The sequence below is a fragment of the Trachurus japonicus genome, chromosome 14, assembly GCF_045865225.1.
Source record: "Trachurus japonicus isolate A0001 chromosome 14, Traja_1.0".
Lineage (NCBI taxonomy): Eukaryota > Metazoa > Chordata > Actinopteri > Carangiformes > Carangidae > Trachurus > Trachurus japonicus.
In genome coordinates this window covers 11942810-11958307 of record NC_140920.1, presented here as the reverse complement: position 1 = coordinate 11958307, position 15498 = coordinate 11942810, and the positions used below count along the sequence as shown (strand labels likewise).

At 42.1% G+C, this 15498-nt stretch overlaps 1 protein-coding gene across 1 annotated transcript; it reads left to right on the top strand.

Annotated features, from left to right (window-relative positions):
- Positions 1–1319: 1319 nt before the first annotated feature.
- On the top strand, positions 1320–9598 carry LOC146974344 (uncharacterized). The gene is made up of 4 exons (XM_085797538.1): positions 1320–1710; positions 2910–6246; positions 7568–7642; positions 9215–9598. The coding sequence occupies exons 2-4, from the start codon at positions 2981–2983 to the stop codon at positions 9432–9434; spliced, it is 3561 nt and encodes a 1186-aa protein (XP_085653664.1). The 5' UTR covers positions 1320–1710; positions 2910–2980; the 3' UTR covers positions 9435–9598.
- Positions 9599–15498: the final 5900 nt, after the last annotated feature.

The following is a 15498-nucleotide window of genomic DNA, read 5'->3' as shown; positions in this document are numbered from 1 at the left end:
TATACCCAGAGGTCGGACAGCAGTCATAATGGAAGAAATTAAATGGACAGTAATGAATTAATGATAAATGAACTCTTATTACTCAACATTAAATGCAACACAAAAATGAAACCAGCTTCATATCAGGGCAAATACCAATCATGGTTAAAGGGATAGTTCACCCAAAATTCAAATTTCACTCATTATCTACTCACCCTCATGTCGACTAAGGGCTGGGAGAATTTTCACTGTCCTCCGTGCCTTTTCGGAGTTACGGGGGGGTCCGCGCAGCAGTATTTGTCCATATAATGGTTGTGAATGGTGCTCACTTTTCTTCGTCCAAAAAGACACACCAAAAAACATCCAACGTCTGTAATGTCCCTCTTGTATTGAAGCCCCGACATGAGAAATTGCTCAGAAAAAAATTAAATAAGTCTATATTTTAAGCTTGTTTGTAGCGGAAGCTCCCAATATCTCAGTTCACTGCTCTTTCTGTGTCGAGATTTGCACTGACCGGCAGAACAATTTCTCATGTTGGGGCTTCAATACAAGAGGGACATTACAGACGAGCAGTATGGAGGTATTTGAATGTTTTTTGGTGTGTCTTTTTGGACGAAGAAAAGTGAGCATCATTCGCAACCATTATATGGACAAATACTGCTGCGTGGACCCCCCCGTAACTCAGAGAAGGCACGGAGGACTCTGAAAATTCTCCCAGCCCTTAGTTGACATGAGGGTGAGTAGATAATGAGTGAAATTTGAATTTTGGGTGAACTATCCCTTTAATGACACTGGTAGAAAACAGATGCAGTAATTTGTTTGTTATTTTATGTAAATAGCCTTTTGTTGATCTGTTAGCAAACTATATAAAAAAACTAGATAAAAACTTAACCAATGCCATGAAAGAATGTAAAAGTAATGTTTCATCATGCCAGTGTTAGCCTTTACACACTTTAAATATAGGACTTGCAAACCAAATACAGTTTTCAGTAAAATTACACCCTCATGCCTCCTCAGACTTCTACAGCTTTGTTTACATGAACATTTGTTTTTACTACAGCTGTCAGCTCATTTTCCTGCTTTTTAAGTTGCGTGGTAATTTACACACAGTCCCTACCCCACTGATGCAAGTCACTTCCTCTCTCTCTCTCTGTCTCTCACTTGCACTCCCTCTCTTCTCCACCCAGCTGTAGATCAGGGATGCATGCATTCTGGGAAGAAGGGTAGTGGCAGAAATAAGAGAGAGGGAGAGGGGGAGAGAGAGAGAGAGGAGAGAGAGAGAGGAGGAGGAGAGGGAGGAGCAGGAGGAGGTAAAAAGGCAAGACATAGTAGGACAGAGTGTTGGAGGGCAGCTTACAGTAGCATACTGCTGTGTTGTGATTATGGAGTGAGCATGGGAGCAGCAGGACCAAAACAAGGGAAGAGGATACAGTGAGGACACAGCTTTTTTTTCTCTTTTTTTTTATGCCTGATCAATAAAGGGGAGATTGGGTCAGAATCTGAGCAGTGGAAAAGAGGGCTCATTAAGCAGCATTGCTTTGCAGAACCAGCCGCCTGCAGACTCTGAGTTTGAATTACACCAACAAGGGATTTTATGAATCTGAGGACAAAGTGACTTCAAACCTTGAGGAGGACAAACAAACAAGAGAGCGGAGAAACTACAGTATAGCTCCTGACATTTGGACTCAAGAAAACAAGACATCTTTGCAGCAGGATCACGCACACACTCAGGTATGACTGATAATGGCATCGCAGAAACACATGAAATAGTAAATCTGCTGAAGCCTTTCATTTTGTTTTAGTCCTGATCAGTAAAAAAAGTGTGTTGCACTGCAGGGATGTGTTTATTTTTTCCCCACTGCAAAGGAGATTTAATGGTGTATTAACAGGGCAGGACAGTTGTCACTTAGTGTTAGACAGTGACAACAGACATAGGTCACTTGACTGAGCGCAACTAACATTAGATGACACAACAACCACAATAATAGTCCCTACAGGTAGAGATGACTAAAAATTATTTTTTGCAATTTGGACATCCCTGGATGAAGACTGAAGGAAGCCGTGTCAGTTTGTGTTTGCATGCAATTTTTGTCACACACACGCACACTTGCACACATTCACATTCACATTCACAGGGGGTATTTTGCTGTACAATGACAAAACGCCTGCTCACATGCAAACACACACATTATCGCCGCGTTGTTGACTGATGAACTGTTGTTGCGGAAATCCTTAAAATGACCTCCTGCACGCACAAGTAAAACTGGCACATGTGATTTCATGGGTGACACACACACACACACACACACACACACACACACACACACTAACTACCCCCTCTTTGTGAAGGGGTGTTCCAGTTCAATGTACGCAAAGCTTAATGAAGTCTATACCATAGCATCGGTATACATTACGGCCTCTTCCAAGGTGAGCTGCATGTGGAGGACGACAGAGTGGAAGCAGCTCACTATGACAGACATTACAATGAGAGAGGAGACAGAGTTCATCACAGGAGCTGTGTTGTGGGTCTTATTCCACAAATGTATTATTCTGTGTGCTGTCAGACACTTGAGAGGGGGATCTGTGCGGTATGTTTGAAATGCTAATATAATATAGAACACTTGTTTTCACAGCCACAGTCCTCTCTTATTATCAGCATTAACAGACTGTCATTCCCACTCCTTCTGCAGTCACACTGTGTTAGAGAAGTTTGAAAGTGAGAGCGTAATTCTCCCCGTCTCATCCCAAATCTGCAATTGATTTTTTGACAACTCTAGTTATATTTCACTTCTGCAGTATTGAAGCAGTTGCTTGTCTCATTTGTAGGCCTGCGCATTGTTTCAACTTGTCCTGCTTACTCATGGATTTCTTTTCAGGAGCAGCGTTTCCAATGCTTCTCACTGTAAACTTGTTCCTCTCTTAACTTCTAGACGGATGTAATGGTGCGGAAACGCTGCCGCTCTCCTGTGTTATCAGACTATTGAGTGGGTCCGACAAGGTAATGGGGAGACGGGCGGCCGACCTGACGACTCCGGTTCCAGTTTTAGGTGTTCCTGCTCTGGTTGGAGTGCGCGGTTTGAAGACGACAGGAGGCGACAGAAGCGCAGGAGCCCTGCTGCAGACGTGGGGGCTTCATTGCAGCGTTGGTGTTCAGACGTCCCCGGGGATAAGCAGACCACCTACCCAGCACGGTGTACAGCTAACCGATACACTCGCCACGCCATCAGATTGCATTACTCAAACATCTAACAGCAATATTGCCAAGGAAACCGAGTACAAGGAGATATTACTGCTAACAAAGAGTGACAAGGAGAAAAGGGCTATTTTAAAACAGAAAAGTGGGGAATCCAAGACCAAAAAGGAAGTGACTTTCAAAGCACTCGGAGGTGAAGCCTCTAAGGATGTGGCCTGCAGTCAGAGGAACAGTAGTGGGACTTATTGCTATGCCAGGGCAATCAAGACCAACCCACACTTTGCAGGGAATGTAACCAACGTCAGGCCTAAAGCGAAATCCGCAGCCCGCTACACCAACGGCAGCGTGGTCGATTCGGAGGCGATCGGTGGGATCAGCGTCGATAACGATGAAGCCGAGCCCGCGAAGAGCGCAACCTCTCGCGGACGAGACCACAACAGGCAGCAGGGTCATTATGCGGAACGGTGTGGGAAGACGCTGCTGCTGTCTGCGCCCAGACCTTTTGATGCCACACAAAGAATATGCAGCCATTGTGGAGGGAAACAGTCTTCGGGGGGGAGCAGCCCCGCCGCCGATGCTTGCCCGTTCCAGTCGGCCCTCACCACGCTGTCGACCGCCACACATTTCCAGATGCCCCACATGGAGAGAAATGGCGACCTCGAGCTAACTCAGCATCACATCACAAGCAGAGAAAACAGGACACACGTTAGAGCCAATCCACACATTTTCTATCTTAAAGAAGAACTAAGATATAGAAAAACACCACATCCTGCATGTCCAGTGCACTCTAGAGGCAATCTGGTCACTTTGTCGCACATGCACGCCGTTGGTGATGCAACGTCCGCCCAACCCGCAGCCATCCTACACGCTAAGAGCATCACTGTCACGAAAGCGACGATCGAAACGAGGCGAGATGAGGCAAGTTTAAAAACCTTTGAAAGTCCGAAACAGGACAGCAAGGTCCCCCGACCGACGAGTCTCACGTTGACCCCGCGGATGGCCACGGCTACCAGGCCCAACAACCCACATTCACACACTTATCCGAGGCCCGTCAAGACATCGCAACGCAACTCCACGCAGTGCGACGCGCCGCGAAATGTGTGCGTGTCTGTGCACGCTACACCCAAAAAGACTCTGTCGCCGCCTCCTCGTTCAAACACATCCAACACACATAAACCAGCCCGGTCCTTTAATACTGCACAGTCCTCCGCAAAGAGCGTACCTGCTAAAGCTGCTGATGCTCGACATGAAACCCCGCTGCTGCACTCGACACACGCAGCAGAGACTGTGGACATGGCAACCAACACGACTGATAGTCCACAAAAGACTTTGCAATGTTCCACTTTATCAAAGGCGACCGATGCGTCAGACCCGATTCTCAATGCAGAAACAAATGCCCGACATGCACCTTTAAGTCCGCCACCTAATCCAGGTCAGAAACCACAAGAGACGCTCTCCTCAGAAGCTGACATCAACCCCACTGCATTGCCCACTTTTGCTAAGACACCACACACAACAATGCCATATCTTAACATTCCCATTCCACAGTATCATAACGCTATTTCAGATCAAACTATGCGTACCAGCACTAGACATAAAGCTAAATCGATGCTAAGACAAATACACATCATTCAGCCCAACTCCTCAAATTCAGAGCCTACACTTCATGTATCTACAGCCTCTCTAAACATAGCACCCAGTGCAACTAAACCTCTACTCTCTAGAGCTAGACTCTCTTCAAGTGCAGCTCCCAGGTCCACAACTACACGTAACAGCACTCTGAACAAAAGTCATGCCGTCGGGAACTCCTCGGTGAGTCTGAAATATTCACCAAATACAACCAGCTCGGAAAACCAAAGTAATGTTTGTGCATCGAGTACAACTTTGCTTCAATCGGCAGACATGTGGCGAGAGGAACTCAGTCGTAATGAATCACCGCACATCAATAAACCAAGTCGCACACAGGAGACGGGGATCAGAGCTCAAACCGGAGACGAGTCTGGTGTCGGTAATGTTTCCAATCAGGAAAACATCTCCGTAACAACTGCACTGTCATTATCTGAGCCACTTAACGTATCAACAAATCATAACGGAGGCGGTGATGCGAGCGCCCACAAGCTTAAATCGATAACAAAACCCAATACTCAATCATGTGCTGATAAAAACACATTTGCTGGTAATCTAATCAATGAATTAGTCGTGCTTGAGTCAAAAGAGCATGAAAATTCAAACCTATCACAGGTCACTAACCTTCAGAATCACATTTCCCTAATTAAATCAAGCAGCTCTTGTCTACAGGGCTGCATAAACATGGAACAACAAAGGCCTGCACATTATGAAGGAAACACAAAAACAGAACACAAGGGACACTGTGCTACTTGCCCGCCAGTGAAAACAGCCCATGAGACAGATTCAAATGCAGAAGTGCAGTTCGCCCTGAGTGTATCAGCCAGGCATGCAAAAATTAAGCTTAAATCCAATGCAGATAAACAGACACATCCCAGTTACTCAACATCCGTCGTCACTGCACAAACAAACTGCATTAGCTCGTCACCGGCAAACGCCAGAAAACACGTCGGCCCCCTCACCCCATCTTCTCCCCACCAAGACTCAGAGATGTTATCATCATTATCATCACCACCACCACCACCACCGCCACCGCAGGCACATGCAGGTGCAGCGCTTTCTCTCGCCTCCCCTGCCCCATTCAGCAGTGTGGGAGAGCTTTGTGCACACACAGGCCCTGAATGTAATTCCATATTGCCTCCATCAACAAAGCACTTGGCATCCCTTCCCTGCCTCCAGTCCTGCGAGGCCGAGTCAATCGCCAGGCCGGATTCGAGGTTTAGCCCTGCTGCTCCCCCCCGGCCCTGCCCAGAGGACTCGGGCCTGGCTCACTCCCACCCAGCTGATGTAGCCCTGTTGCTGCCGCCCTCCCCACAGTGCTGCAGATCAGCCGCCCTACAGCAGAGGCTTGAGACTGTGGAGGCCAGCCTGGCAGCCAACAAGGACAGGATCACTACTCTGCTTAACATTATCCATGACCTGGAGACGTGCCACAGTCCCAGCAGTGGGTAAGAGATTGCACCGGTGTGTGTGTCTGTGTGTGTGTATGGGGGGCTGGGGTGCTTTACTGTTTTTTGTTGTGCAAACAAAACAGTGCAGGATCAACAATACCAGCTTGTGTGATGAAACTCATTAACAAATAGAATTATTCTATGACTCACATCGCCGCATGTTTAACTCGAAGTTTACCTGAATATCTAACATTCTGAATAACAAATACTGAACCTGAAGGGTCAGATATCACTTGTAAATGATTAATATGCTACGTTCAGTCCGATACAGTTGCCAGAATTTGGCGGAGGGAATTAGTGGAAAAGCTGTCCTGCAGTGCTGATCTTTGGCTTTCCAGTGAGTCATGACTTGCGTTTACTGGAACCGCTCAGTGGCTTTGTAATTCATTGGCAAACTAAGTTGCTTTTCTGTCTGACCAACTTGTGTGCGTTTGTTTAATTATACGATTTTTTTTCCATCATAGATCAGTGGCAAAATGACCGATTACGGCAATGGTAACATCAGACAATTTACAGAAACAGGAATCCAAGCTCTCGGCTGCAGATATACAGCATGTTGTTTTAGACAACTGATGCAGTACAGGAATCAATTTTGCTTTACAGATGTTTACTAGTGGGAATGATCAACGATAATTTACAGTGCTTGAAAAAAAAAATCTAAATGAACAATCTAGATTTTATTTGGCTGCAGCTAACTGACAAACTTCCTGATGACTTTGAAAAACAGAAGTATCCACTTTGGTTCAACTAAGGTAAAGCCCTAAAAAAAGAAACTAATTACTATTCACACTGTGATCTAACACAACAAATATAATTTGAAGGTGACTACGAAAGTGGAATATTTTAAAGCTGGTTAAATCTGCTCTAAAACCGGGTTCATAGTGTGATGAAGCTGGAACATTGCTGCAAGTTTGCAAACAGGTTTGTGGACGTGTGCCTCAGTGTGACAGAAACCTACTTGGGCATTTCAAAGGGGCACATCTCCCAGAGATTTATTTAGCCATATAACTCTTCTGGGACAAATAACAGGAATTAAAACGGCCTCTTGGCAATGTGTCTCTGTCAATCATTCTCATCCACTGTAGTGTGCTAATAAGCAGTGACTGCCTCTGAGGTCATGTTTCAGAATAACCAGCTCCTAATAACCGACTGATGTCTGACATAATGCATGTTATACAGCTCATCACTGCTCTCAGCGACAGTCTGAGTGAATATCAGACCGGGGGGATGAGTGGAGAGAATATTAAACTGTACATAATGAAAGGATGGGAGTTTGGGAAGTTGGTCACATTATGTAATTTCCTATTGTTTATTTTAGGCGGCGATGCTTCAAAACCGGACAGGACCTCAAAAACTGCTCCACCTGCCAGAAGACGGCTTGTATAGTCTACAGGTGAGACACCAGAGACATTTCTGAGTTGATAAGAGATCAGAGCAGCTGTAGAACTCAACTATATGACACAACCGTAACAAATGAAATCTAATTATTTTAGAAGAGACTTAAGACATATCATCATTTCCATTGGATGGTTGATTTTGCCTGGATGACAAAAAATGTTGCACAAAATGACAGTTTCCACCTTGTTTTTTATATATATATATATATATATATATATATTCATAGGAACATGTAAGAGCAATTTCAGCATACACCTTTTATTTACATCTTCACAAACACAAGGTTAGAGCTACTTGCCACTTTACTTGATGAGCAGTTTTCTGCCAGCCTACTGATTTTAAAAAGCCTCGTCCTATTCATTAGTTTCTTTCCACAGTACAAATTACATTTTGCTCTCCAAGTCCACCATGAATCTTTGAAAGAAGCTGTCCGTTTTAAGCGCTTATGTGACTCAATATAGTCACTCCGCAGATTTATGCAGACTAAACTTTAGGCGAGTAAAGAGGAGCGAGTCGTGCCTCTGCCTCAGCAGCCTGTGTGATGGATTCATAATTATTTATAATGACCACTTTACTGAAGTCATTGTTAGAACTGTTCATTTGCATAAAAGGCGATTTGATTTAACACAAGACCAAATATTTTAGACTTTAAAAGAAATATTCTACTTTTAATATGTTCACATCAGTTTTTCTGACAAAAAAAACTGCTGGATATTTTGCAGTAGATAATGTTAACTGTATTTTTTTTTTTTTTTTGAAAGGTAATAACAGATGTTTGCCTCTAGTCTGTGAAAAGCTTTTACAGATATTTTTACATGAATTTTGTCACATCTGTTGTTGTACTGAACATGAAATATAGAGGTTAGCTCCTATATGCTAACTTTGGTCTTGGTTTGCACCCATTAGATGAAATGTTGCATCAGTTGGAGGCAACAGAAAAATACAAATCTTCACAACTGGCCCAGAAAGACTATATGTGGAAAGGAGGCTAAGAGAGGCTAAGGAATCTAAAAGCTTTCTCTTCATCTTTTGGAAAAATGCCTCTTGCTCTGCAAAGGAAAACCTAAAATTGCCGTTATCTTGAAATATTCAAAACATCCCGCTTGATCCACTTATTTTCAAAAGTGCTTTTACATGACAAAAAGATGTTACATAAGTTGAATCACTGACTGGTGTTGAGTTGGCATCTGGTGCTTGAAGGCCAAGTAGAAGATAAGGATACTCAAACAAGAAGACGTGTGCACCTTCAGAAAAATCAGCCTATCCTGCTGGGGAATGTCTTTCTGCCTAAAACAATCAACCACTTCGAAATCTGACACGCACAGGCCTTCCCACACAAGGGCTACCACAAAAAAGAAAAATGAAGTGTACCAGCTCAGTTTACACTGATTTGTGACATTTAAAAAAAAAAAACAACCTCTGCAGAATAGAAAAAGGTAAAGCTGATCTGACAAGTGGAAGTATTCCCTAGCACTCTTTGGCACAGCTAAATTGCATAGATTGTTATTTCACATCTGTTCTATCTGGAGGTCTTTACTAATTCTGGGCTGCGTGTCTGTCTGTGCAGCGTGGAGTATGACTTCAGGCAGCAGGAGAGACGCTTCTTGGAGGTTCTGAATCATTCGGCGAGGGGAAACAACGCTTTCTCCGTGCACCTGTCCCAACCCTTAAACTTCAGCCTGCTCAGAAGTGTTGTCATCAAGAACTTAACAAAGTCAAAGCTGAGGAGCAAAAAGCTGTGCAAGACCCTGTTCAAATGGCTGCCCAGGAAAATCCAGCAGGTGTAGACCTCCTACCGACGTGTGCTGTTTAATAGCCATAGCCTGTGTTACAAGTGACCAGCAGAAGCCTTTGCAGAGGACTCGTATGATTCCCTTCCTCCCCACAGAAGGAGATTACTTCGAATGAGGTTCTCGCACAGTAGAGCTCTTCTCTCCTGCACATAAGCAGGGTTTTTCTATTCCAATTTGCCCCTGATCTTTGTGACCTTCAGCTATTATCACCCATAAGAAATCTATATAAATATCACTTTTCAAAGTTAGTGTTTATTTGTAGTCAACATGCCTGCTTGAAATTTATAGCTAAACAGAGCCAGCCTTCTTTATCTCATTTTACACACAAGAATCTATTCACTTTGCACTGTTATGATTAATACACAATCAGTTCCAGTTGATGTTACAATTCCCTTTCAAATGTCCTCTCACCTGCTTCCCCTGAGAATAAATGTGCAATATGAAAGAGGTTTTTGAATGAATTATTTTGAAAAGCTTGAATAAAATCTGAATTTACTGACAGCTGATTTGTCTGTAAATCTCTTCATTTGTCCACAGCTTTGTATAATTCTCAGTGTGTAGAGCTAAGGCAGTTTTCAGCCGAGACAAAGAACTTCAATGCATCTAAACCTTTTCACAACTGCAAACTGGCCATGAGAGAGCGGAAAATAGAAAAACATTCATTATGCTTTTGCCAATTGTGCTGATGGTCTCCAAATCCCCTAACAATATGAACTTCATAAAAGGTTTCCGAGTAAAACAATGACATGACGAAAGGCTGCAATGAAGCATGAGTCCCAATGAAAATGTTCATGTGCACAAACTCATGCACACACTCATGGACACAGACTCAGGGACATAAAAGGGGAACTGCAACAACCTGAAACAAATCCTTGTGGATGGTTTCATAAATTATCAATGGAGGGGGAGATTTAGAGAATTTGGGATAAAAGCTCACCATGTGAGTGAGGGACGTATAAACAGTCAAAGCAGAAGCAGAACAAGGAGTACTTTAAAGATGCTTTGATTAAAATGTCTCCAAGAAGAAAAATGCCGAGTGAAAATGAAAATTGTCTAACAACAATACTGGAGGGAAATGTGGGCTCACAGCAGCCGTAACTGCCTTGTAGCCTCATGGAGGTGGCACAGTTCTGCCACCAAGTTACATTTAACCACCGTTAGTGACATTTCAGCAGAAATTATGCATAATAGTGCATGCAGAGCTGCAAAGTTCATTTAAAAGCCATCACATGGAATGTTTCCCCATTGGATTATTGAAAAATGACTAGACCTCTATGATATATTTTGTTGGGGCATCTGCTCACATTATTATCCCAAATGGTTCCAGACCATTTCAAACTGAGAGGATTCATGGTTCCATGGTAGGGATCTCTTTCATTTTTACTTGCCAGAAACAAAACTGAGATTTTAATCTAAATTTAAAATATTCTACCTCTATACTATTTAGAATATGTATGTTATTCGTCAAATGTTTTAATCTGAAGAAGCAACCAGAGAAAAAAGCCCAGCAAACATAGCAGCAGCTCAGCTCGCCTCTCCAACACATCTTGTGTTACGTCTTGACTGCTAATGCCAAAACTGCTCTGTGTTTTATCTGTTTTAATCACCTGGTTTGTTTGTTTGTTTGTTTTGGAGAAGAGAAGCCCCCTCAGTGAAAACCCCCTTAACAACTGACACAGGGGGAATCCTAACTGCAAAGCTAACGGCAATGACGGCAATGTTTGTTCTTACCGTTTTGATTGAGAGACCCCTGGTTGCATAAGTTACATAATGTTTGTTTAGGAACTTATTTTTGTCAAGTAAGCACATAATACATCGAGATGAGTGGCTACCACTGTCCCCTTGCAGCAAGAGGGTTCTGGCTTTAATCCACTGGGGCTTTTCTGCGGTCAATTGAAAGACAGTCATAGCGAGGTGTGCCTGCAGGAGGAAAAGTTCAACCTTGCCCTTACAGGAGGGTAGTACTGGCGACTTTCTCCTATGGGATTTAGTGTCGTCCAAAATTTCTGGCGAGGTGCTTTTTCTAAAGGGCTGGCCCTGCTGCAGTCCAGAGAAAAAGTTGCATAAAACTTTTTGTGTCTCTGACCAGAGATATGATTCCTCAAGTAATCTCACTTGAGCTGAGCATCTTTGAAATGAAAAAAAACCCTGGGGGGTGCAGTTAAAAACAAGTGAGACCTACCCCTAACCAGTCAGTGACAAAACTATAGGTAGGTAAAGAGAGCTTCAGATGATGACAAGGAGAGTAAATAAAAAATTAAAAAAAGACATATCTCTGTTTCTGCTGTACTAATTCTGATCCTTAAAAAACATGCATCACAAATGTAACAATGGTGCATGGTACAATGTGAAAATTCAATGCTAAATCAGTGCAGCACTTTAAATTTGTATTTTTGAATGTACCTTGCAGCTGGTCTGAACAGTCAATGAGAAGGAGCAAAAACTAAATTGTTTATCATGTGCTGTCACATATCATCCCAAACACAGCTAGTATCCAGTGATTGTGTTTGATGATTTCTGCATGAGTCAGTCAAACACAAACCATTTACTTTACTGAAGCTAGAAGACACATGTCAGACCTGAGTCAAATTCAATTCCATATGCTTTTTTTAAACTTCATATTCATACTTAATCATTAATGAATATAAACCCCGGAATTAACTATTCATTTCAGAGAAATGCCGTCATGATATAAAACAGAAGAAAGCAACAGAAAAGACACAGTTCAAACCCAGACAATAGGATTAAAACACTGCAGCCATGCTTGCTTAGGCAGGGTTCTGCTAAGATTCTGCAGTTCTCTGCAACTGGACCTGCCAATTTTGAAAAGTGGTACTGCTCAACAATATTGCAGCAATAGCACTGCACCGAGTCCTACAGCCAAAGACAAATGGGTCCATAAAACAAAACACAAACAGACCAGGGAACAAATTTCACTTATTATCAGAGAATATCTTTCACTGTGACTATATGATTTAGGTGTTCAATTGCAAAATAGTTAGACAAAGTATTTCTACAGTTATGGTTTCCAGCCTAAAGCTAACAGTGGAATTCACAAAATGCCAGAAGAACAATTTACTGTGTTTTAGTTATGTAATCACAGCAACAATGGTTGTATTGCTTCTTTTGAAGTGTGGCAGCTGGGTGTAGAGCTGCAGACAGATAGAAGACAGAAAAGTAACTAATCAATACCAACATGTCTGTTATGCCTCAGGAGATAATTCAGCACCAGTCAGGCATGGAACTGCTGTGCTGATGCACTTCAGAAGTGCACATTCCCCTAAATCACTGCACAAAGGAAAGCTTTAAGTTTTAAGTACAGTGATTTTTCCTCTCTCAAAGTGTAGTTTGTTTGTTTTTTTCTATACCCATGCATCTTATCTATTTAAAACCACATTTATCTGTATTTACTGTCTCACACAGTCTGCAGTGCAGCCTCCAAATATCATTGTGGGCCATTAAGGCATCTAGGTACAGTATATTCTATGTCACACAGCCATTTGGGCTGGTTTTAATTTTAATTTATGTTTCCATTAAAGCTCTAATGGTGACAATAAACTTTGAAAGGAATCCTAATTGCTACATTGTCTGAAATACTTGAGCTGCAAGCTCATTGTCTATCTCCGGATAGTCACAAATCTTTATACAAGATGACTCCTTTGCTGTGTTTCTACCATATGCAAAATTTAGCTTTAAAGGGCAATAATCTGTGTTACAACAGTATGTATGTATATGATAAACTTAACATTTAAAAATTACATTAATATGAAAAAACATACTAGCAGTTAGGTGTTCAACACGACTATAAATATGCATGCTGCTAAATTTATTTAAAAACACATGTGTTTGATATTCTTCTAAGCAGGACTTTCATTTGCTGGTGGAAAACAATACAAAGGAAATTAGCAATACAAATCAAGCCCTGCGTGGCCCTTAACAGTTGTTCAATGACTAAACAAATGAAACCTGCTAGGTGAAAAACTTCAATCATTAGGTGACATTGCTGAATGAAATCACTCTGTGTAAGGTGAAAGAATTACAAGCACTGCCAACATCACTGAAAGTAACACCTCATTCTGCAGCTCTATGCAGCCCTCAGCCACTTTCAGCTCATTATTTTGGTTCACTGGTCCGTCTGGTTGAGGTCCAATGGCTTTCACCAGCCCTCTGCATATAGAAGCCAGGGGCAGCTGCCAACTCATGGACTCTAACAAGTTGTGCACTACCTGTACATTAAAAAAGGCCAGGGAGCTGGAGCGCAGTTTTGTCAGGTGTTGTCAGGACTGAGGGCTAAGACTTAGGTGGCAAGAATGGTGACTGAGATGTGTCAGCAGCTGATGGTTTGACAATGCTGCAGCAATTCAGGCTTAAAAAACTAACATAGCATCAAGAGAAAAGTTGCTAATGAGTTCTATAGTGCAAGAAGAAGGTCACCAGACAAATGTAGGTAGCATTTCTACATTATTCTTGTGCACAGTGTACTGTGCTAGATGAAAGGTCAAGCAATCGCTAACGTGGTTACAAATCAATGTGTTTTAACTTTTGAGTTTTTTATAGTGGAAAATAAACACTCTGCTGTGTTATGTGCAGATAACTTTTAGTTCTGCTTCCATATTCTTACCAGTCATAACCTGTGACCCTCTGACTGCTCACATTGTAGATCCACTGGACTTACTGTGTAATATTAGTAGTATCTCAGCAACTATTCAATGGACTACTATGAGACAATCATGCTCCCCAAAGGATGACGCCTTTCCACTTTGGTGATTGTGAATAAATAATATCAATCATGAAAAACAGATTACTCCAACATTAGTCCGTGTAAACTGAAAGCACGCCACAAACACACAGACACTATCCTGGAGAGGCCACTAGTACTCATTTGCATTTTTTTGCATTTCTTCACCACCGTAAGCTGTATGTGGCACCAATGATTCATACATGCTTTTAATCCAGTAAAACATATGCTAATCATCCGACGACGCGCCACAGCACAAAATGCTACAGATAGCAGCGAGGGTAATAGACTGCCATTTTTCCCCAAAGAGCTTTTCACCAGAAAGTGGTCCTCTCTTTTGAAATTTCAGGAGCAACATTAGAGTGATACCATTTCTGTGGTTCTTCAAGAGGCAGTTCTTCAAACAGGCGGAACTGAATATTATGAACTAAAGATAAAAAATTATTCCTGGATTTTAATACAGAATACTTGTTTTTATTTTTTTTTTAGCCTGTAATTGCTGTTCTGTTGAGCCCATGTTCGACAGTTTCAGAGAAGACATGTTCATTTCCGCTGCAGTACATTTCTCCCAGGGCAGCCTGCTGTGCACTGACAGACACTGTTTTAGACTGAAAATCTGTGCAAATTGGCCTGTTATTCTTCTTTCCAGCACAGTGAACTGCTACATCTACAGAATGCTTTAATTAATAATACATTTGTACAAATCCTACATACAGGAAACTGAGCAGACCTTAACTTGAACCTCATAAACTTGAATAAATTTTCACTCCAGTTTGTTTAAACGTCTGTCAACAATCACCTCACAATTGAGTGACATTTTTTTCTTCAAATCAGTTCTGACGGTGTCATCATAATAAGGTTTTACACTATGAAATGCCCTACCAACTCAGAAGCTTACTGTGACACCCAGGGTGTTAATTGGTTAATCCCACTTCTCCCTGTGGAGGAAAAAAACCCTAAGGACTTCAACAACAGGGAGGCAGAGTTTTCTGTTGCTTTGGTGTCTACTGAATACTTACAGTATGTTATGCTTTGATGCAAATACTTGTCTTTTTAGGAAATGTCCTCACCTACCAGAAACGAACTATACTGCCAGCTCAATTTCTTCTTCTTTTTTAATCCAAGGAGACATGATTTGACCTGAATTAGACCTGTATCAAATTACTCAGACTGTCTTCGTCTCTTTTGGTGGTCATGAGAATATTTTTTATCTTTGCTTAAAGGACACAGACACACTTAATTTTTCTCTGATTTAAGAGCATCATAACCTTCTCTAATGCATATAAATAAATGTTATTTTGTGTGTTTTTTGTTTGTTTG

Coding starts and splice junctions, on each gene's coding strand:
- LOC146974344 (XM_085797538.1), top strand. CDS start 2,981: ATGGGGAGACGGGCGGCCGACCTGACGACTCCGGTTCCAGTTTTAGGT. Junction 6,247..7,567: donor TGCCACAGTCCCAGCAGTGG/GTAAGAGATTGC, acceptor TGTTTATTTTAG/GCGGCGATGCTTCAAAACCG. Junction 7,643..9,214: donor ACGGCTTGTATAGTCTACAG/GTGAGACACCAG, acceptor CTGTCTGTGCAG/CGTGGAGTATGACTTCAGGC.